General features: G+C 41.1%; 2 protein-coding genes across 3 annotated transcripts; one reads left to right on the top strand and one right to left on the bottom strand.

Moving 5' to 3' along the window:
* Window positions 1-1,192: 1,192 nt before the first annotated feature.
* LOC142373168 (inactive phospholipid phosphatase 7-like) lies at window positions 1,193-8,052 on the bottom strand. Its single transcript, XM_075456275.1, has 2 exons — window positions 7,447-8,052; window positions 1,193-2,515 (listed from the first exon to the last, which is right to left on the bottom strand). The coding sequence occupies exons 1-2, from the start codon at window positions 7,931-7,933 to the stop codon at window positions 2,127-2,129; spliced, it is 876 nt and encodes a 291-aa protein (XP_075312390.1). The 5' UTR covers window positions 7,934-8,052; the 3' UTR covers window positions 1,193-2,126.
* A 1,363-nt stretch (window positions 8,053-9,415) lies between these two features.
* Window positions 9,416-21,232, top strand: fam78ab (family with sequence similarity 78 member Ab). Of its 2 annotated transcripts, XM_075456277.1 has the most exons (3): window positions 9,419-10,243; window positions 11,054-11,357; window positions 15,909-21,232. In XM_075456277.1, the coding sequence occupies exons 2-3, from the start codon at window positions 11,095-11,097 to the stop codon at window positions 16,432-16,434; spliced, it is 789 nt and encodes a 262-aa protein (XP_075312392.1). In that variant the 5' UTR covers window positions 9,419-10,243; window positions 11,054-11,094; the 3' UTR covers window positions 16,435-21,232. The 2 variants fall into 2 exon arrangements, with proteins under 2 accessions (XP_075312391.1, XP_075312392.1); XM_075456276.1 differs by having other exon boundaries at window positions 9,416-11,357.
* The last annotated feature ends 727 nt before the right edge of the window (window positions 21,233-21,959 follow it).

The raw sequence follows: 21,959 nt of genomic DNA, 5'->3' as shown, positions 1-21,959 counted from the left end.
CTGTTCATTTGTTATAATTTAAGCTTGTTAGGAGACCCTTTGCTGGTGGTGACACTGACAAGCACGATGAACCCTCGTTTGGAGACCATATAGCTACATACCACAATCTTTAGAAATCCTTTTAGAGATGGACCTGCTTTCACTTACATAAAGATTCCTGCTGCAAAATATTTATCAGGGGCTCGTCTGTCTCTGCTGCTTCGTCATACCTCTTTATATGCATTTGGTTCAAATGTTTCTCACCCACTTACAAACTTATTTTGATTGATAACCGTGCAAGTCCAACTCGGGAAGTTTGACAGCTAAAACTTCAGCAAGCAGGGCATCTTTGAAGCAGTTTCAGTTCCTCCTGTTAGAAGCACTTCGGAGCACACGATGTTAAATTTGGTGTTGCTTCCTGTCAGATTTTCTGTGGTAAGATGGGTGTAACAGGAAATTAGCATTTCAAACTGTACATTCTCTAAGATAGAGATAGTTGTTGTACCAGAACATGAATGTTTACTGCTTGGATCATTATTCCGCCAAAGAAATGATTTGGTAGAAAATATACTCGCACAGGAAAAAGAAAATGACATGTGGGGGGATCATCAGATTTAGACTAAAACTCCGTCTGTTGATAACAAACCACTCAAGCTTTATGTCAAGTGAACTTTGCATGCCGCCGGGAGCATTTGGGTGTTGTAATGCTGTTCCATTATTTTCCTGTCCAATGGGTATGATGGATAAACATAACTCGATTCAAACGCTTTGGAACAGAGGGAAAAAAATGCAGTACCGAATGTCCACCTACTTTGGAATATTTCCACTTTTAAAAATAAACCGTGTCCATGACCGTGTCTAAACCATCATGACTTGGGCTTTCAACAGACCACACTTCTTCATTCTTTTGCTGACTCTGTTGAGCACCATGTGATGCCTTGCAGCCCATGTGATGTTTAGAAGCAATCAAAACAACTTGCTGTGCAAAGCAGCCTTAAAAAATAAACAGTAGAGCTTCATATTGCTTTCAGCTGATTTTAAAAACAGAGATTTTGTTGAATGTTGCTTTCTTTTTAATGCTTGGCACACAGATTTATGACAAGGTATTAGCAAAGTCTTGCATCATAGACACAGTAGAAGTGTAGGTGGGCAGCAATGTCTGTTTGACTGTTATAGGCATAAAAATCATAACACAGAGACAGTCAACTGTCTACCTGGTTTTATTTATGCAACAGTGCAACAAAGTAAAAAGATCATATACATACAGATCCCTGTACAAAACAAAACAAACTCATGTTCACCTAACAGTATCTAACTGCACCAAACCAGTGCATGGAAACAAAAAAAAGAGGAAAGAAAGTCTGCAGGTTCCATCCCAACGTATAACTTGCAAACATGTTTTGCTTTGTGTGCCAATGTGCACACACACACTCCACATGCAGAAATGGCACATTGAAAAAATGTTAAGCTCTGTGCAAGTTCATCGCTCAGAAACTTCTTCATGAAATAAGGTCACAGTTGACTAATATACATTTAAAGCAACAGAAATTCGATAAAAATAGAATAAACAAATATAACAGCTGTGTCAAGTAGGCAGACTTGACACAGCTGTTATATGCAGACTAATGAAGCATCCTACCCAAACAACGGGCAACTCTATATTTAATTATGTCTCCATGTTTCAGCAACCTGCCAGCCCAAAACAAAAATAAAAAAGAAGTTTGTAAAAAAAATAAAAATAAAATAAAAATAATGATTAAAAAAAGAGGCTGAATGAAACTACAAGATCTAAAGAGAAATATGTTGAATTATAGATGAATGGAAACATATTTTTATCTTACAAGAGATCACAAACTAACCACTCATGTAAACTTTCAACAGGTATTGCAGTTGTCTTATATTTGTCTTGAGTCACTAACTGAAACCAAGCTGCAGTAGATTTATGTTACAGTGGGATTTTATTAAGCTGCATGACGTAAGGGTCCTGGGGTCTGCTCATCTTGTGTATTGCATGCAATTCAGCATCATCAGTCTTACTTTGTTCACAGCCTCACTCTTGTGAAAATAACTTCACGAGACCTACCAAAGTCTGTAGTATCATAAGATTGGAGTATCAAAGAAGCCTAGCAAAGCCACATATCAAAAACTTAGAAAAGGGGGCTCCAGCTGAGCGTGCTTATGGAAATAAGAGTCTGGCAAGTGCTCGATGAGAGCCACACCGACTCCATCAAGCTGAAGTGGAGCATGCCCAGTGCGAAGCCACATAACATATCTGTCAGGTGATGTTTCCCCAAGACCACCCGCGACATGCCCACCAGTAACGCCCACAGCACCAGAAGAATGCGAAGCGGCACAGCCAGAACCAGGTGGGACAGCAGGAACTTGGAGACCATGGCGGCCCGACTGGCATGTGCAGCAGGGAAGGAGTACACATCCATGGCGACGCAGTCAAGGAAGCCCGGCGTCATCTCCCAGGGTCCCCTCCGCTTCACCAGTCTCTGGACTCCGGCCACTGTCAAGACGTCTACAATGAGGGCTATCATATGAATCACAAGGGAAAAAAATGTTCAGTAAAGCCAAAGCAACGTAGAAATAAACCATTACACGTTAAAGCCCTAATATAAAACACAAGTATATATTGCATTATCATTCAAATATGCAGACACTGTGAAATTCAAAATAATGGCATTGCTGAAAAAGACCCACTGCGAGAGAAATTGATTCATATTCTCCTCAGATAAATCTACCAAACAGGTTTGTATTCAGTTCTGGATTCTCTCAAAATACCTTTTAGGTAGACTTTTAGAGGGAAAAAACACAAAAACTGGGCCCGATTAAGATATTGTCATTTAAAAAAGTGTGAGAATAGTTCGTCCATAAAAAAAAAAAGAGACAAAAAACAGGCTACTTAAGCTTTTTTGGTAAAATCTTATAACATGAGTGTAATTAACATAAGTCACAAAAGTATGCTCCCTTAGATATATTTTTGTTTTGTTTATTCATGTACATTAGCTTTCCATTAATGTAAGAATTCCCTGGATGCATCTTGGGAAAAAAAAATATGAAATATTTCCAACTGAGATGTGATGAACTGGAAATATACAGCAGAATAAAACTGAAACAACAAAACTAACACTGTGATTTGAATTTATGTGCCTGAAGACAGCTGCAGAAAATAGATATCTTAGTGACCAGGGGTAACCAGTAAGGCATACAATACTGAGTAGAATTTGCTCCACATACCAGACATTTGTAGAGGGCTTTTTTAACCCCATGGCACTCCCAAAAATATCCCTGCCGTGGCCATCTTTGACTGCACTTCAAGTCTACCATTTTGACATACTGGTTATACTGCTCTACTTAATATTTCCTCTGATCTCATGTGGTCTTCAAATTCCTGTCCTATTTCTATAAAATTGCAGCTCCGTATAGGATAGCAGTGGGAAAGATGAATTCAGTGACTGAGGAAGCAAAAGAAAGGTGGACAGACTCGTGAAAAGAAAAAGCTGATAAAGAGTCTGGTGAGATGTGAGAAAGGACAGTTGCTGTGTCTTCAGCAGGTTGCCACATCCCTGAACTAATATGAATGGAGTCGGACCAAGCAACAACTCATCATATTATTAGCTGTAAGCAAGTTTGTTTGTGATACCCTTCATCTGACTAAAGCACCACAGAGGACACAATTTGTCTTGGCAGGTTTATTAACTTTTTTTAACAAAAATCGATTTGTAACCTTGAATCTTTTTTTTTGTTTTTTTTAAATAAAGTTTATAATCCCCAGTCAGGAGTTTTTGCTCTGCAGGGTTCACTGTTATTGTGGACTCACTATAGATCTTGGCTCTTGGTTAAGTAAATCATCAATCTTAGTACAACTATCGACAGTCACGTTCCAGATTTTATTGTCATCTTCGGCATATTTGAAGAGCTACTCTCTGAGTAACAGCAACAATTTTAAAACGGTAGGCACTGATGCACTAAAGATACTCAGCAGAAGTTATGTATATGTAGCAAAACGAAACAGCTATTCAAAAAGTAAGCTTTTGAGGGTTTTATACATGGATTGGTGACGTTTAACTCTAAAATGAAAAGGCATCAAAACTGAATGGACAATAAAGCACAACCCCTCACATAAACTGAACTACACCTGCTGCTAAAATGTATGATGTTAGCCATTTTATAGCTGTTACCTGTATCCCTTCTGAAACTTTATATGCAGCTGCAAAATGAGAGAAATACACAAACGTGTTAAGAGTTCAGATCACACCAAAGCCAGGCCTCACTGCCACTGATAACAAGTAACATCCTCTGCACATAAGATGTGCTTTCTGACATCTTTTCTCTTCTTTTGAACTGTTTCAGTCATTGTGTAATTGTGAATTCAAACCACTACATGGGGAATACTTCTGCATGTCGTCACAACAATGGACTGAGTTAAACACACTCTCACAGATCAGTCGTGGCCGATTACTCTCCCGGTAGATGAAAGCAGAACACGCTTTCAGTCAGCATCAAATATTAATTATCCTCCCACTGTTTGGGTATGTATGAGGATTTTGGCTTCAGCAGAATACAAATGATCCCACACCAGGGAGTAATGAACAAGCCTTTGAGGCCACACAATATCCCAAAAACAATGCAACAGCGTCCCAAATCCAAAGATTTACAGGCTTCTAATCAGTGCCCAACATGGCTGCAGCCAGTAGATTTGAATTACTTTCCTGTGAATAATCTGTATTTTGAGTTGAGATTGTGTGTGTGTGTGTGTGCGTGCGCGCATGCGCGTGTATGTGTGTGTGTACATGTGCCTCTGCCTGTGCTCTTGAGAAAATACACAGATGTCCCAAATAATTCTGAACAATCTGAGTCCTTTCTTTGCTGCAGGGTCAATGTCTTGTTGTGCCTTTACCATGAGGGTAATTATTAGATACTGAACACTGAAAAATTTGATGTTCCCACAGGACAATACCCTTTTTTGTGTGACTCTTTTAGGTTCTGAGTAATTGTTGCGTAATGTCATCTGAAGCAGTGTATGTCTATTAGATAGCATTGCTCTGTAGCATAGCATGCAAAACAAAGTAGTGCAGTTCAGTATTTACCCCGCGAAACTAGATTCAACATTTTTTCTCGCACAATCTTAAACAGTCACCTTCATGTGATCAGATTCTTTTGTATAAATATTTTTCGAATACAAAGTTTGATGTTGACTTTACAGAGAAAAGCTGATTGATGCAAATTAATCTACCCTTCTTTTTTTTTAAGACAACATATCAAACGCTGACACTAAGAAATGTTATTATCATTATTTTTCTAAATCTAAGCTCGTTTTGAATTTGACTGGTTTTAAAAAATAGGCGTTTCCCAGTGTGTTGCATCGCCTCTCAACTTCCTCTCACAGAACATATAGAAATATACACAAAACTTTATTTTTGTGAAAACCAGCACGCTGTCCTGCCTTTAGGCTTATTTCGTGTCACCCTGTTTCGAGTCTTTTGCAGAGAGGCATGACTCATCACCCGATATGCCAGAAAAAGCCTATCTGTGTGCGATAGATGTGTTTTAAAGGCAAGCTGTGGTGTTTTTGTGACCCTGACGTCACAAAAATGTCGTTTTCTTATTGCCTAAACATGACAAAATAGTGACTCAAAACAACAGCTTAAAATAAAAGTAATAGTAGAAAGTACCAGGAGGCTTCAGTGTGGGGAGCTCATGTCTCCTGGTTGACAGTCATGTGTGTCTCCAACAAAGAAGCCTTTTAGCCTTCAGCAACTGACTTTTTCACTGTGATTAAAGCTGATAATCACTCATTTTAGGCACCTTCATAAAATACAGTGAAACTGCGTTCCTGCATGTGGTTCATTTCTTTCAACATGCAGTAAAAAAAAAAAGTCTCAGACTGCTGTGCCCCCTTCTCAGCCACTGGTCTTGCATTGTCCTAATTTGCTTCATTGGCTGCACCTGTGAAGGTGTGGATATAAGACACGCCTCGCTTGCAGAAGATGCTCGCTGCTGTACGGCTCCGTCCAGACTTTTAACTTGCATTAGTGGTTCCCCCCCCAGTAACAATAAAACCACTTTTTAAAACTACTACCAAGGCTCAGCAAGCTGCAACAGATGATGTTTCATAACGAAGTTTGCGCAGCATCAGTTTTCTGTTTTGAAGAGTTTGGAACTGAGGACACTGATTGGTGTAGTTCTGAAAGTGAGATTTGTCTGGACTGGGCCAGTTTAGCACCAGGACTTCTTTACTACGGAGCCATGCTGTTTTAATATGTGCGGGATGTGGTTTGGCACATTTGCTGAAATGAGCAAGGCATTCTCTGAAAAAAAAATCGAATGTGGATGGCAGCACTAATGGTGCCTTCACAGATTTACTCATGCTGTGCAAAGCGCCCAAAAACCACCACAGATGTTGGCTTTTGAACTATGTGTTGACGTATAGCTCAAAGGACACAGGTTCTATGATTTCCAAAAAGACCAGACATATTTTATTTTGAACGGAGGGGGGGGGGGGGGGGGCGTCTAACTTGCCATTGTGGTTGCAGCAACAAACTACATTCAGCCCCCACAGTTTTAAGTGTCACTGAGCTGATAAAGTGATTTCAACAAAAACAAGTTTAAACAAAATTTTGTTTAAACTTTTAACCAGTGCTGCCCGAGAGCCTGAAGCTCACATCCACTGATGTCTTGTCTTGTCCATTGCAAACAGAGGTTTCTCTGAATTCTCAGAATCTTTTATTATGGTTGTGAAAATTACAAGAGTTACTTCTTAAAGGCTGAAACACTTGCCCGTGGAGTTTTTCTCAGAGTTATATACCTCTCTCCCCATCTTTACTTATGAAAGACTCAGCCTCTCAGAGATGCTTTTGTTACATTGCGTCATGATTGCTGCAACTTTTCCTCACTTTCATATACCCATGCCGTGTGTTACTGTCAGCAAATTCAGAATAAGCATGTATTTTTCAAAAATCAATTGAACATTCTCTGTTATGTGTTTGATATAATGCAAACATTTCTGCATCCTGTTTTGATCGACATTTTTCCCATGAGATATGGGATTTTTCATTAAAAGCTCCATATTATCTTTACTTGGACTTTACCTGATTGGCTTAGCTTTCATGAAACAGTTGCCAATGCTTTATAAAGAACTGTTTCAAACATCATGTTTTTGTCCCCTGTTCTATAAGCACTAACATAACACACCGTGGAACCCACCATGTCTCATGGGGATTTAAAATTTGACTAAACCCTTGAATTAAAGCGTATGTGGCCCAGGCGCTGTGCAGTATCATCACTGATTTCAGATGAGGGAAGAAAAGGATGCAGTGTTTGACAAAATGTGAATGCGAATCAGATTCATTCAGTAAAGACTCATGGGAGCGGATCGGTCGTATGACTTCTGAAAGGCTCATTTAGAGGTGCTGAACTGTGGTTTATCGTTTGGTAGTTGGTGAGTGATGTGGCATTTACCAAGCAGCAGGTTGACAAGGACCTCTTGTCCAGCCAGAGTGTTACTCCGCGTGAGACACACGATAGTGCCAATGATCCACGTGATACCGTGCCCCGTGAGCGCCAACAGGGCGACCATGGAACGGCAGCCTCCCCAGGAGGACGACGTGTAGGCGCACACCCCCATGCGCTTGGACAGACAGATGTCAATGGCGAGGAGGGAGTTCATTGCTATTCCCTTGAAGGAAGGGTTCAGCAGCATACAGTCTTCCTCTGGCATTTTGGTGGACTCTCTCCTCTCCTTGCTGCCGCTGTCGGTAGGTTCTTCACTCTGCTGGCTTGTTTGCTGCTTGATTTGACCGAGTCGTTTTGATCTGCCCCGGGTCTCCATGGGGCCGCTGGCCCCGCCGCCGCGCTGCGGCGGCTGGTTGAGGGACATGAACTCGGGTCTGCTCAGGACGCTGTTTCTCTCCCGCGCCCTGGATCTCGCACTGTAAGTCGATGGCATGCTTGGATAGGGCCAAGTTCTCCTTCAAGGGTGCGATAACCGATTGTCAATCTCTGGAAGATAATTCAAGTGATACAAGTCCACCACGACAGTGAAATGTCCCAGAATAAACCCCCAACACCGGTCCCCCCCCCTCTCCCCCCCTCCCCCCCTCCTCCCCCTCCTGTGGCCTTAATAGATATATTTAGAGCCTCCGGAATGTGCGATGGCCATGCTGTTTATACCACGCAGGCAGGCAGGTTGTAGGTATTGAATGGCATCTGCTTCCAGTCGGTCCCGTGAAAACCGATCTGCAGCATGAGGATGAAATAAGAACGTGATGATTACGCCACAACAACAACACAGCAAACAGGTGCATCCCTGCGTATAGCCGACTGTGAGAAAACAAACAAACAAAACAACTCAGTATATAACGTGCACGAAATGCGCAGGGCATACTGTTGTGATCTTACCAAGCAAAGGATGAATCAGATCCTTACAGAAGGTCTCTAGATCGTCCCCGCAGCCTCCATCTCACCTCTGACATCCAGAGAACGAGGCGGAGGGGGTTCGAGATGCAGCAAAAACCCGAGACAGTGAACAATGAGTCGAAATCATCAACAAAGGATGGAGACAAGGAAGCCCCGTGAGTGCAGCATCTGCGCTTCCGTGCGGATTTGACGTAGTTCACGCACAGTCACAATTCAGTTTCTGCACTGCGCCCTGCTGTGGAGCGGAGTTCTCCAAGGTGCTTAAAAAGACAGCACCGGCGAGCGCCGTGGGCACACAACAGACACCGAGTCACAAAAGCTGAGAGCACAAACATAACCACATATGTCGGCAAATAAAAGAGGCGTTGGGTTGTGTGGGGGAAGGATCGATTCGTCTAAAGTAGCCTATGCTTTTATTTTATGTGAAGCACTTTGAATTGTTTTGTACATGGAATGTGCTATACAAATAAATTTGATTTGATTTGATTTGATTAAAGATGTTCAATCAAAGAGGCTCGGAGCTGCTACAGCCTTGAAAAAAAAAAACACATCGGAATTCCAGAAAACATAACTGCACTGACAAAAAACACCAGGCTACAATGAGTATAGGCTAACACAATGAAAAAAGAAAAACACCACATTTTAGAAAAAGAAAAACACACACACACAATCCAATAGGCTAAACCCCAATAAAATGTTTTACAGTGTTGTGTTTTTGATGATGTTGATTTTTTCCGGACTTTTTTGTTTTGTTTTGTGTTGGTGTTTTTTTTTTTTTTTTTTTTTTTCGTGTGAAATGTTGCGTTTTCAATTTTGTGGCATATTTTATGGTGTTGTCGGTTTTGCTGTTGTCGTTTCCATAAAAATGCATATAGCTATTATAGTGTATTAGGCTAGCCAGAAATAACTTTAATCGTTAAGTCTTTTAAACACGTGTGTAAAGAGATAGGTCAGTGCAAAAAAAAATGCTATTAAACGCCATTTTCAACATCAGACAGAAGTTTTTAGTCTTAGACATGATGTGAAGTAAACTTGAGTTATGTTCAGTTCAAGTTAAAAGCTTAAAAATGTTTTTTTTTTATATAACCAACTATTAAAATGTAGTGGAAGTATATAGGTATCAGAGAGACCTATGCTGTCGATTGTGCTAGCAGGACTGTGCTAGTATTGTGCTAGTAGCTTCTTTTGTCTCGTGGAGTTCTCAAAATTAGCTAAAGTTTGTCTCGTCCAATGGAATGCCTACATCTCCCAGCGTGCTTGCAGGTCAGGCCGGAAGTGTCGTCATGGAGATGCTTATAAAGCTGCTCCCCAGGCCGCTCAAATAGACCAATGCGAAGAGGGGTGAACCTGTCGCCGCTGCTACGATGGGACTAGGACGGAGAGCTGACAGCTTGTGCAGGAATTTAGGCTGAGCTGCATCCCATCTCAAAGAGGACTGCAACTGTCGACTCGCTCGAAGTATGTGACAGCTGGCATTTCTCCCGAGTGAGGCGTTTTATTTTTATTTCGGACAGTTTAAAAAAAAAAAAAAATTATAATTATGTTCTAAATTCAAGAATGCACCCGGCGAAATGGGCGCAGAAGTTGACCCGGCGGTGTCCTTTCGATGTTGCGGTGCTCCGTCTCGAATTCGCCTAGTGCGCGTGGAAATGCCACCTCTCTCGATGGGACGGTGATATCAGCTGAGCTCCTGGGCAAGAAATAACGGGAGCGAGTGTGGAAGGGCTAACGGAATTACCTCTCTGACCGAGGAACTGTGAGAGCCGACGCTGGCTCTGAATTTCTCCGGGATTTCACCCCGCCGAAGACTCTGGAGGCTTTCCAGTTTATTGTTTTATAGGTAGACTTCTTTTTGCATGTTATTTTCATCAGCTTTAAATAGAGCACAACTCTTGTAATTACACTGCACGATCCTTTAGGCTAATCCGCACACGTTGGCTATATAACGCTCTTAAATCGTTAAATCACACTTTTTATTCAATGGAGGCTATTTAGATCAATGGACAGGCTTTTCCACATCTTCACCTCTGAGCTGCCACCAGTCGTTTATAGCGTGCCCATCACGACATTTCTTTTTTGTCACCAGCTGGACACAGCGCGTCAGCCACTGGTCCATAAACAGTTCAGGGATCAGCTTTGGATGACAGTAGCCTAAGAATTACACAAAAGGGAATCTGACGCCAAAATGTAACACAAGTACTTTCGTTAATTATTTAGCCTAACTCATATTTATCCCCAAGCTCACCTTTCACGTGGATGTCACATGTTGTCAATAGCCTCCAAATCCTTCAAATTTTTTTTCTTCCATAGAGCACATTTAGAGGACACTGACTTAGTAACTCTAGCCTATAGAATGAAAGCATTAGTGGACTCACCACCAAATTTAGGTTATAATACCTAAGCTGGGCTGATGTGGGTGCGTTTACGCGCTGGGAAGCAAGCGTTCTATCAATATTTTTTTATACCTGTCTTCCTCTACTTTGACATTATTGCATCAAAGATGCATGGCTTTTTTCCCCCACGAGACTGTCTGCTCTTTACATGAACACTTTTGTGCTGGTAAACTATTTTTTGGGGGGTGGGGGAGCATGATGTGGATCCATCTGTGATTCTCTTGCTGTTTCCATGCGTCTTTCTTCTCCTCCTCCAGAACTCTGGACGTTGTTGTGGACTTTGTTGCAATTTAATGCAATGGGCTGCATCCAGAGTATTAGGTGTAAGCCCAAGAGTTTCCGAGACAGTATCATCGTCCTGGAGCTGAACACTTCCATCGACTCCAACCCCACCAGCATCGACGAGGCATCCAGCGTGGTCCTGCGCTACCGGACGCCACACTTCCGAGCCAATGCCCGAATCCTTGTACCGCCTGTGGCGGCAAAGGAGACCTGGACCATCGGCTGGATCCAAGCGTGTAACCACATGGAGTTCTACAATACATACGGGGACAAAGGAATGTGAGTACTCGAGCTATTTTTCTATTTATTCAAGTTTAGATGACGTGTTGGATCAGACTCATGTCCAAATACTTATGTTTGGAACATTGGACTTCACTGGTAATATGCATTCTTAACTCTGCCAGAATCAGATCAGCTATAATTAAAGATAAGGCTGGGTTACAGTTTGTAGTAATCCATTGTCTGTAAAGTGTTGCCAGTCAGTTGTGGTCATGGCTCCTAATAACTCAGTAACTATTCAGATTACTCTACAATTACAAAGGCCTATATTTTGCCCAGTTGTTTTACATTTCCCTCTTTCTTTCTGACCGACATGTTATTATTCCATGAAAATTAGCAAACAAAATATCATGTAATTTCAGTAGTAATTAATCTGCAAATATGCTTTTTCCTCACTAATTCAATCTATGAAGTGTCAAAGAATTGAGGAAAAAGTCTGCAGTCATCCTATTTAAGAATATAATTTCATCTGAAAACTGACCCTTCGTAATGTGTATTACTTCCTTTTTTGTATTTTGTGAGATGAATCATTAAACAAATTCTTTCTTCTATATATTTGACTGTCCAACTTTTTGTGACACAAGTAGTCGCCATTTTGAAGCTTCTGTTTATCCGGGTCTGATTAAAACATGAGATCACTTGTGACACATAAGATCCTTTTTGCCAAACTCTGCAAGCAGGCGGAAAAGAGTGACCAAAAGATTCAGAGCCAAATGCCAGAGGAGCACTTTTGAATTGTGAAAGTGTCTGAGTTCCTGTTTTAGTATCGCAAAGAATGCTAAAATGATGTTTCAGAGGAAATATCACAGGGTAGTGAAATTTGTCCATGGTTGCTTCTCATTTCTTGCATTAATACATATCACAAGTATTATGTCTTCCAGAGTCTACAGCAAATAAGAGATTCGTAGCAAAGTAAATGATATGGGTTTAAGTCTATGAGAATCTTTCACTATTTCATCAGTATTTCAGCTCTTGCTTGTGGCTGCAAAACCTGACAGATATGAGAGTAGGACATTGTGATGGAAAGTAATAGCTGTGACCTTTCAGATCCAGCCACTTGTCAATACAGTTATCTTGCATCAGTGGTTATTAACAAAACAAACATGAACAAATTCACCTTTAAAATTTAGCTTTAGTGAGCGCGAGTAGCTCTATCTGAGAAGTTCTTTATCCCTTCCTGCTCATGTTTCCTCACTGTCAGGCATGTTATTTACTGTATGCACTGGGCCACCACACGCTGATCTGAAATATGCTTTATCTGTAGACACCGCAGAAGATGGTGTTTAGTGCTGCGCGACTAAGATTAGAGATGCAGTCCTCTCCTCACACCCCCACCCCTGTGCGCCACTGCATGTTTTGCTCAGCTGTATTATGATTTAGGCCTCTACTTTATTGTGTCTTAGTAAAGGTTTGATCTATATATGTGTGTGTTTGTGTGTGAGAGAGAAAGACAGTGAAACAGTGACCACCCCTCTGACAGTTCAGCAGCCTTATCAGTGTCTTTTGTAAACTGCATTTGTGTCTACAGTCTCTTGTGTTGAAAATATTTGCTCCTTATTTCCACCTGAGTTTGGCTGGATGTGCATTTTTGTCAAGTTTGTCCTTGTGAGTGATTGTTTATGTACTGTGAAATAATCGAAAACATCCAGATAATCGATATTTAGCTATTTTCCACAATTCTGCACTGATCTGCGACCAAAGAGTACTGAAAGTTGCGACATCTCTACACTGAATGCATAAAAAAGTACCAAAAATACACTAATTCTACATCTCGCCATGTCATTTTAACTCCTGGGTGAAAAATGAGCAAGAAAGGTAAGGAATCACAAGTGGAGAGAGGAGCAGAAACGTGGAAGGACTGTGGAAAATATTGTGTAGGATGAGTGTTACACTCAGTTAAAATCCTTACAAGGTGTCAGTGTTTCATGGTGTCACATGTCAAGCTTCAACACCCATGTATTGAGACATTTAGACTTCCTTGGGTAGCGACACAAAGGCTGCATCTAAGTAGGGAAATAGTAACTGTAAACATGGACACTGTACAGTGTGTGAGCCTTTACTGTGAAACTTCTACATTTTGCACTCCGGGCCAAGGTCAGGACCAGCTATTTCACATTCTGTTGTGAGACTGAGTTGGTATCCAGTTCCAGTCAACACTTTGGACTAACCAGTCAATTAATTTTGAAGGTGCCGAAGTGCTGCTACCGTGAACACATCAACATTAAAATCTTTCAACATTTTCTCCCATCAAAGGCAAATGACGTCAGAACTTCAGGAAAATATCAAGTTCAAACATTCCTCATGTGCAATTTTTCAAAAATGTTTTTCAGGCCACTCTTAGGATGCAGGAGCTGAGCATGTCCAGCTGAGAATCTCATGCTGGGTAGATTCTTTGATGATAATAATGCTTCAGCACGCTGTAATTGGGTAGAACAGCTGAGGATGGTAATATAGATGATTCCTGTGTTGGCCTTGGATGATGTTTTCAGAATTCTGCACACATTCATCACTCCCGTTTGCACCCTGGGGCTACACAGAGGCACAGTTTTGTAGCATCGGACAGTGTTTGTCTTTTGGAGCAGGCATGCAAACATGCAAGCATACTGGAGTGAAACAAGACGAGGAAAACACAATCTTGAAATTCAAGACTTATCATAAATGTTAATGTAATGCACATAAAATTTGTTTGACAGTCCTGTCACAAACACAGACATATACCCACAGGCGGGGAAGCTTAGCGATGCAGTGACTGATTCATAGATTCCAGTCTTTATCGTCTGCGGAAAGACAGACCGAATCTTTTCAATGTCTCTGTTGCTTCAAACTGTTCACCTGAAACATGTGCAAGAAGCTGGCAGCAAAGCTGCAGAAACAGGAAACAAGCCATTTTCAGCTCTGCTACCGTTCAGCTTTGATGAGACTTTTATGGTAGTTACGCAAACTCTCACAAAATACTCTAAGAGCCTACCCAAAGCTGTATGATTTTATTTATCACAGAATTTGGGGGCTTAAGTTATAAGGTTATATGATTTATACACACAAAAAAAGAGAGAAAAAACCTACCTGAGAGCTTTCAATTTTTATCTGTAGTGCACGGGACTTATGGTCAGCAGGCATAGGTAACAGGAAATTGTTTTTCATATCATTTCACAGGGCCTTTTTTTTTCATGGCTGAGTGAGATGTAACTGAAAGTACTCGGTCTTCCACAATTCATTGTTTTTTTTAACTTTTGCACATATGAATACATGCAACATGTGCAACACCTGACATGCTCAGGAGTCCCAAGACAGTTGAGTAGCTTTTTAAAAAAACATTTTTTTTTAAAAAGAGGTGAACTGTTTTTATCACTCACACCCCCTGCTGCAGACCAGCAGTCTGTCAGTTGTGACAGAGCAGGCGGTGAAACCGCTAACAGGAAGTGAGCCACGTTTCTGCAGCGCTTTCCCCTTAAGGTTGCCAAATGGGTAGGCGACACACATTTTACCTGTTTGCCGTCAACTCTGCTTCCTCTCTTCGTAAACAAAATGAAAGACAAGCTGGTGATTTTCAGGAGATCAAAAATCGCATTCACTTATTTGTTGCATAGTTGTGGTCATGACACAATGATCACGTGATCTACATATCCGGATATTAAAATGTTCTCACGCACAAACCGGCACGTGTACAGGCACTTAGGAGGGCCAGGTATTAGCATGCTTAACATGCTAATCTAACCCCCTGGATGAGTTCATAAATCACAGTTTGAGTCCTGGCCAGGCAGGCGGTAAGTCATGTGGCTGGAGTCAGATCACATCGTTATCTCCTCGGTTTTGCTGATCTCTATTTCAGGGATAAAAAGGTAATCTTTTTCCCGCTGTGGGCAGAAAATCGATAGGTGGACAGGACAGAGGTACCAGGTCACTTAAGTTGTTCAGTTGCTGTGCTTGTCGAAATAATTTATCACAGTGTCGTATTTTAACTCAAGAGGAGGAAAATTGAAACTGCCCAACTGTCAGGCTTCTTAGATCCACAGAGATACAGTGCAAAAAAGTCACTATCAGGATTCAAATTCTCTATTTTCTACACAGGTGATGAACAGGAGAGGTTTTTTAGATGAAGAAACTTATGGTTTAGTTTGCTATGCCTCAAATAAAACATCTGGTCAATCCTGGTTAATTGCAACTTTGCTCATTTTTTTCGTAGTCTTTAGGTCAAGAAATCTAACATATTTGTAAAAGAAAACGGAGGCAAAAAATATTTAAACCATCATTTCCAAACATCTATCTCAGTTGAATAATTTGTCTAGTTTGCCTTTGTCTTACTCTTCTTACACAATGAAACATCATTACATGTTGTTTCCCATCAGTTTGTTTTTAAATTGAGTTTTTACACAATTCATAGAAATAATGACCCAAACTGCAAGACTTGATCAGAAAATTCTGACTCTATGAAAAGCTAGAACTGTGTCTGACGTACAGCTGGCTGCTATCCCCTTTGATGTTGTCATGTGTTGATGTGATGCAAAACTCCCCGATGCTAAATCATAATCTGTAACTTTTTTCAACTTCTAGGTCGAGTTGGGAGCTTCCCGACCTACGTGACGGCAAGATCCAGGCCATCAGTGACTCAGACGGTGTCAACTACCCATGGTACGGCAACACGACAGAGACCTGCACCGTGGTAGGGCCCACCAAGAAGGACAGCAAATTCACTGTTAGTATGAATGACAATTTCTACCCCAGCGTGACCTGGGGAGTGCCGGTCAGCGACAGCAACGTGCCTCAGCTAAGCAGCATCCACCGTGACCAGAGCTTCACAACCTGGTTGGTGGCCATCAATCAGGCCACCTCAGAGACTCTCGTTCTGCAGACGATTCGTTGGAGGATGCGTCTTCACATCCAAGTGGACCCAGAGAAGCCGCTGGGTAAGAGGGCTGTTCTAAAGGAACCCGTGGCCCAGGAACAGCCTCAGATACTGGGCAAGAATGAGCCCATCACCCCTAACGCCATGGTCAAGCCCAACGCCAATGATGCCCAGGTGCTGATGTGGCGGCCAAAGAATGGTGACCCTGTGGTGGTCATCCCACCCAAATACTGACCTGTTCCAAAGACCAGACTGGCCTTGGATACCTTAACAGTATCATCTCTTATTTGTTTTCTCTTTTTTTTTTTATCTTCTCCTCTTCACCAGCTCTTTGATATTTATTTACTCCTTTTCTGCCTCTATATTCTTCTCTCATCTTTTAAAGAGACTGTGAAATATACAACAGGCTAATTAACCAGTACCGAGGAAAAGACCGGGTGTTGCTTTAAGGTGGGAGCCTGAGCATACTTTTGGAATAAACTGGAGAGAACTAACTGCAACCATTCTACCTTCACACATGGGTCGGGTCTCACTGTGCTAAAATACAAAAATGAAATAGAACAGTTACATTTTGGCTATTTGAGCCAAGTGATGGTAGGATTTCAGAGCGTGGGAGGCTTTTAACATGTGCAGTGCATGACCAAGTCTGCACACATGCTGCACAAACTTTGTGTACGAGTACCAGACGTGTTTTTATTTACGCGCTGGAAGAGAGCGCATTTAATTGTGTTTGATGTTGTTGTCATTTACAAGACAAATTGCAATGGGTGACATAATAGATTTAGTACTTTTTAAGAACATGCAAGACATTCAGTCCATGCTGCCTTAAGTTTACACTGCTTTCCACTGCAAACAATTTAGCCTTAAACAAAGTGCAATGCAGTATTTGGCCATTTGTCCCATTTCTTCCAGACTTTTGGTGCCGGCGTGTGTGGGTTTAGGACAGGAACGATAACACGAAAGAAAACCCAGGTCTATAATAAAGGCTTTTATGTTTAGTTGCAATGAGCTGGCAAATCTATTGTCTAACAGGCGTGAGCAGTATTATTTGTAGTTACAGTTAAACATCCAAATTAACATGTAGTGTTGTGTTTCAAGTGCATTATGCAACAGAGGAGATGCTCCGTGTGGAGAAGTGAAGCAAACACTCACACGTAGCACTTAGTACAATAAACTAAACATGCAATAATGTCTTGAGATAAATCTACTGAAGAGCACTCCACAGCTGACCTCATTCAAGTCACTTTATTTTGTTGATAGGCTGTTGTAGACTTGTCTACATCACTCCATCTCAGGGCCCCTTTTTACTTCCTTCCTCTCTCTCTTCCATCCGTCCTGTCTTGTCTACTCCTTGTTGCCACAGTGAGAAACTGTTTGCATTGCTCACACTGAACAATCAATACTTCTATTAATAAGCAGTAACATAAAGGGATACATTTTAATAGCCAGTTTGCAAAGACAGTGTGGCTTTTTTGCAATTTTTTTCATGACTTCTATTCATTATTGTTGCCTTGTTTTAAAATAACAGCATCCATTTTATATGGAATTAAAACTCCAAAGATCTCTGCCTGATAGTAACACTTATCTATATTTTGTCCCTCCTCCTCCACCATCTCTAATCTTTATCTACAACAGTATCCCCCCCCCACACTTCCTCTCCCCTGCCTCCACCTCTCCTTTCTCTCACTCTTTATCCGCTGCCAAGGCTGAAAAGCCGAGCAGGAAGCATGCGAGTTTAATGTCGACTGCTCGCTTGGCATATAGATGACCCACTTCTCTTGACTGCCAGTTGCAGCTCTCGCTGCATGTGGGGCTTGTCTTCTTTTATTTTACCGCCAGTAAATGTAATGGAGGCACACACGCATGAGCAAAACAACTTCGGTCAGCTAAATATCAACAGCCAGCAACATGATGTCCATTCAACTGGAAAAGTTAGAGGGAAAACTAGAACCCCTCTTGAAAGCAAACAAGAAGCTGAATGAAATACTGTTTGTGTGCACAGTATTTCGCTTTCAGATGCAAACATCTTGCTTGCCCCAGCCCCTGTGTGTTTCAACTCCAATCAAAGAAATTATTTGGATTTAAATCTACTACTTGTTTTTCTACTTGTGTTTGTCACAAAGATCAGTTGACTCCTATCTCCCTATAATGAATTGAGGAACCCTTTGGCTTTAGTCTAGTGACGGAGCCAGATTGGGTTTTTTTTCATGGAAGCCATCGGACATCTGCATAACAGCTAAGATTTTGTCACTTGAAGGCAGCTCAATTTAAAAGAAAAACAAAAAGGATCATCGTCATTGAACAGGGTTTCCAGATTCTGTGTCGGTCAGTAGCTTCTGCATCTCTTGCTGTCTACATCACTGTTTACCATAATGTGATCAAACCCAGTCAAAAGGGTCTGGTCACTACTGTTCAACCAACAAATGCAAACCAGACGGCTCCCAAAAATGTTCCCCAAACACAGATTCTATGTATTCAAACATAGATATCTGTAGAGATTACCCTTGCATTGATCTGTCAGACTTGGTTCAGGCCCTTTTTTGGGAAAAAAAACTCAGAAGTACTTACTTTGGCCAAGACCATAAAGGAATGGTTTAACACTTGGGAAAATGCGTTTCTACAATACCTTGTTGAAATCTCGACGATTGATACCTCTTGCTATTAGTATGCTAGATCTGAAGCTGTAGTCAGCAGTTAGGTTAGCTTAGCTTAGCATGAAACATGGAAAGCGAATAAAATAACTACTCCAGTGCTGTCCAAAAGTAACAAAATTCACATACCAGCACTTCTGAATTTTTTTAATTGAAGCACTTATCTCATTGACCCAATATCTACATAAATAGATGCAAAATGACAGTAGTTTGTAGAACTTCGTTTAGTGTGATGCTGTGACTTTAAAATTGAGTATTTATTTTCAAAAAATGTTCAAAGGTTTCTTTCAAGCTTGACCAAAAAGGATTCCCGTAACTGAAAATGTACAAATGCACAGTACGATAACAATCTCTGATGGCACTGTAGAGTAAAGCACTACAAGTCAAATATCATTAGCAGAACCAGAGCTCACTGATCAAATCTCTCCATGGCATGAGCTACAGAACTACTACATTCTAAGCTGATACATGATGGACACCCATGCTTGGCTCGAGCGCGCCTCTGTACCATGCTGAGTCACAGGGCCTTGCGATAAAGGGAGAAGGAGAAGGCAACTAAGAGGCTACTGGGGAACTGGTGTCATAATTAGATCTACTGTGACACACTTTCTGATATTCCAGATGAACTGAACTGTGCCGAGCCAGGCTAGCTAGTGTCATGGCAGAGGTTTAAGGGAGGTCAAACTGCAGAGTTGAAAGGCTGTCACGGTCCTTAAGGGTGCAGCAAGCGTGTGTGGGGGGGGGATGAATACAAAGACGACAAACAGAATCTATGTGGATGTTACTGCTGGCTGAAAATATCACAGACATTTTCCAAGAGCGACTTGGATGTTAGCCACAAGTTATTTTCAAATTGTGGTTTGCACTAAAGGCTGCAGAAAGCTGCCGCTCGTGTTATGAACTCGGTGACTTTTCATTCAACATACAAACTGTTGCGTTGGGCCACTTTTGTTGTATGGACTGCTTTGTAATATCCTGCAGTGACCAATGGATGCTGTGGATAGTACTAGAGCTGGTCCTCGTGTATGTAATTTAACTTTGACACACTTTGTGTTTAGATGCCACTAAAGGGATTTACCGTACACAGGAAGGGGAATTTCACTGATGTGCTTTGGTTGTTGTCATCGAGTCATGACCCTTCCTCCGTCTCTCCCTCACAAACACACATACGATGTAGGAAGGTTATGTCCTTGTCAGACAACAGGGGCCGAGCTTGCCCTCACAAACATACAAAAAATACCCTGAGGGGAAAGGAGCAGGCCTGGCATGGTATCTGATTGTCACAGCAGTGTCACATTGGCAGCGTGTACTCATTTATCAGGCCTGCACGTGGACCATCTGAACACATGGCAGAAAGCTAAGAAGCCAAATACACCGGTTTGCTCATGGGCGGGTCGTGATTTGCAGCATGTATATCCCATGCGGTTTAACATTCTAATATTCAAAATGGCAAACAGGAGTATTAAGGTCACCGAGTGTGTGCTTGTCAACTATCAAAAGTATTTAATGCTATTTTGTAGGCAAACGACACCAAGTGTCTTCTGCGTGTTTCAATCTGTTAACGTTATATGTGTGATAATGAGGTGTATTTATGTTCACATCTGAAAACATCAGAGACGCTTCCTTAACTAAGCCACAGAAAAACAAAATTTAAAAACACAGAATTGTTTTTATTATTTTTGTTGTACGGATGGCAAATTCGTGCCAATATTGAAGAATGCCAAAACTATATAGTGAGAAACTGTGGGAGGCACGTGAATTCGAAAACCTCTCGGCACTTACTGGCTGGCCTGTTTTCTGCTGTTTTTGATTAAATGAATCGTTGCTTTTCCAGAGAAACATTACAGATGTAGCCATGCTAGTAGGGCTGTGCCAAGTGTGGATGTCTCCTCTCCTAAACCCACTTCATTACAGTTCTTCAGAGGGCTGCTACCTTTGCTTTACATTTTTAAATGTAGTTATTTTCTTCTCCATGAGACATTGGTGGACTCTCAGGACCACCTGGCTTCATTTTCTCGCTTTTATTTTTGGTTTTATCCCAAGAAAAAAAAAACCCATACATCTGTTCACTGTTCTTTATGTCAGGAAAAACAATTCATTCTTTCAAATATAACTGCAAAATGTAGCACATAAGTTGACATGAGCTACTGAGTATGTTTCTCATTTTGTTTGGTTTGTTTTCTGGAAACTCAGCACTGAAATTGTTCAAACAGAATGTGTACTTTTGTTCAACTTTGACTTTTACATGAATACTTGAAAATGTGTTGGTTCCGACAATTATTTAAAACTGTGAAAATGCACAACACTGGGGAAACAACCCCTGAAAAAAATATATATATAAAAGGTCTTTTTCATAAATGAATAAAGGGTACAAATTATAACCTTTGTCTTTCCTTTTCTTTTAAGTTTCCATGTGGATATTTCTGAAAATATTTGACCAAATTTTGATTGTGTCCAATTTTCTGTGTGCAACCTCATCTTTATCACCACTTAAAATAAACAATTCTGAAAGGATAACATCAGCTTGACATTCTATTGTGAGCTACTTTTCAGAGCTTTTCTTTCACATGCTTTAACCCAAGCCCATTTTCTCTCATGGAAGACCATAAAGCATCCATAACCGTCAGCAGCAGTATGTTGCCATCATCTGATTCATTGTTGTCACAGAAGGTGTGGAGCACGGTGAGGGTCATATTAGTCTCAGCCATTACGCTGAAAAAAAAACAGCTTTGCAACTTTAAATTATCTACAGCCATGTTGCCAGTGACAACAATCAAAATGAACCACCAAACCCCAAATTTTCCAATTTTCCAAATTCCCCCCCCCCTCTTTTGACACAAAAGAGGAAACTCTGTAGTCGACAAAAAAACTTTTACATTGAAGATGAAAAAAAAAAAAAAAAAAAAAGAGATGAGGCTGGCATTATCAAAAATTAGGTTTGCCTATTGGACATAAACTGGTCCTGATCGTGTAGTTTTGTATTCATAAAAAAGCTTGGGGATTTCTGAGAACACCAGCTGAGCACTACAGTCAAAAAGGAAATGGTGCATTCGTCACAGACTCTTTCCAACAGTGGATTAATTTACATTTGACGTGAATGTGAGCATT

The sequence above is a fragment of the Odontesthes bonariensis genome, chromosome 22, assembly GCF_027942865.1.
Source record: "Odontesthes bonariensis isolate fOdoBon6 chromosome 22, fOdoBon6.hap1, whole genome shotgun sequence".
NCBI classification, from domain to species: Eukaryota; Metazoa; Chordata; class Actinopteri; order Atheriniformes; family Atherinopsidae; genus Odontesthes; species Odontesthes bonariensis.
This window is presented reverse-complemented; position numbering and strand designations above follow the sequence as displayed.

Coding starts and splice junctions, on each gene's coding strand:
- fam78ab (XM_075456276.1), top strand. CDS start 11,029: ATGCGTCTTTCTTCTCCTCCTCCAGAACTCTGGACGTTGTTGTGGACT. Junction 11,358..15,908: donor ACATACGGGGACAAAGGAAT/GTGAGTACTCGA, acceptor TTCAACTTCTAG/GTCGAGTTGGGAGCTTCCCG.
- LOC142373168 (XM_075456275.1), bottom strand. CDS start 7,933: ATGCCATCGACTTACAGTGCGAGATCCAGGGCGCGGGAGAGAAACAGC. Junction 2,516..7,446: donor CCTTGTCAACCTGCTGCTTG/GTAAATGCCACA, acceptor TTCATATGATAG/CCCTCATTGTAGACGTCTTG.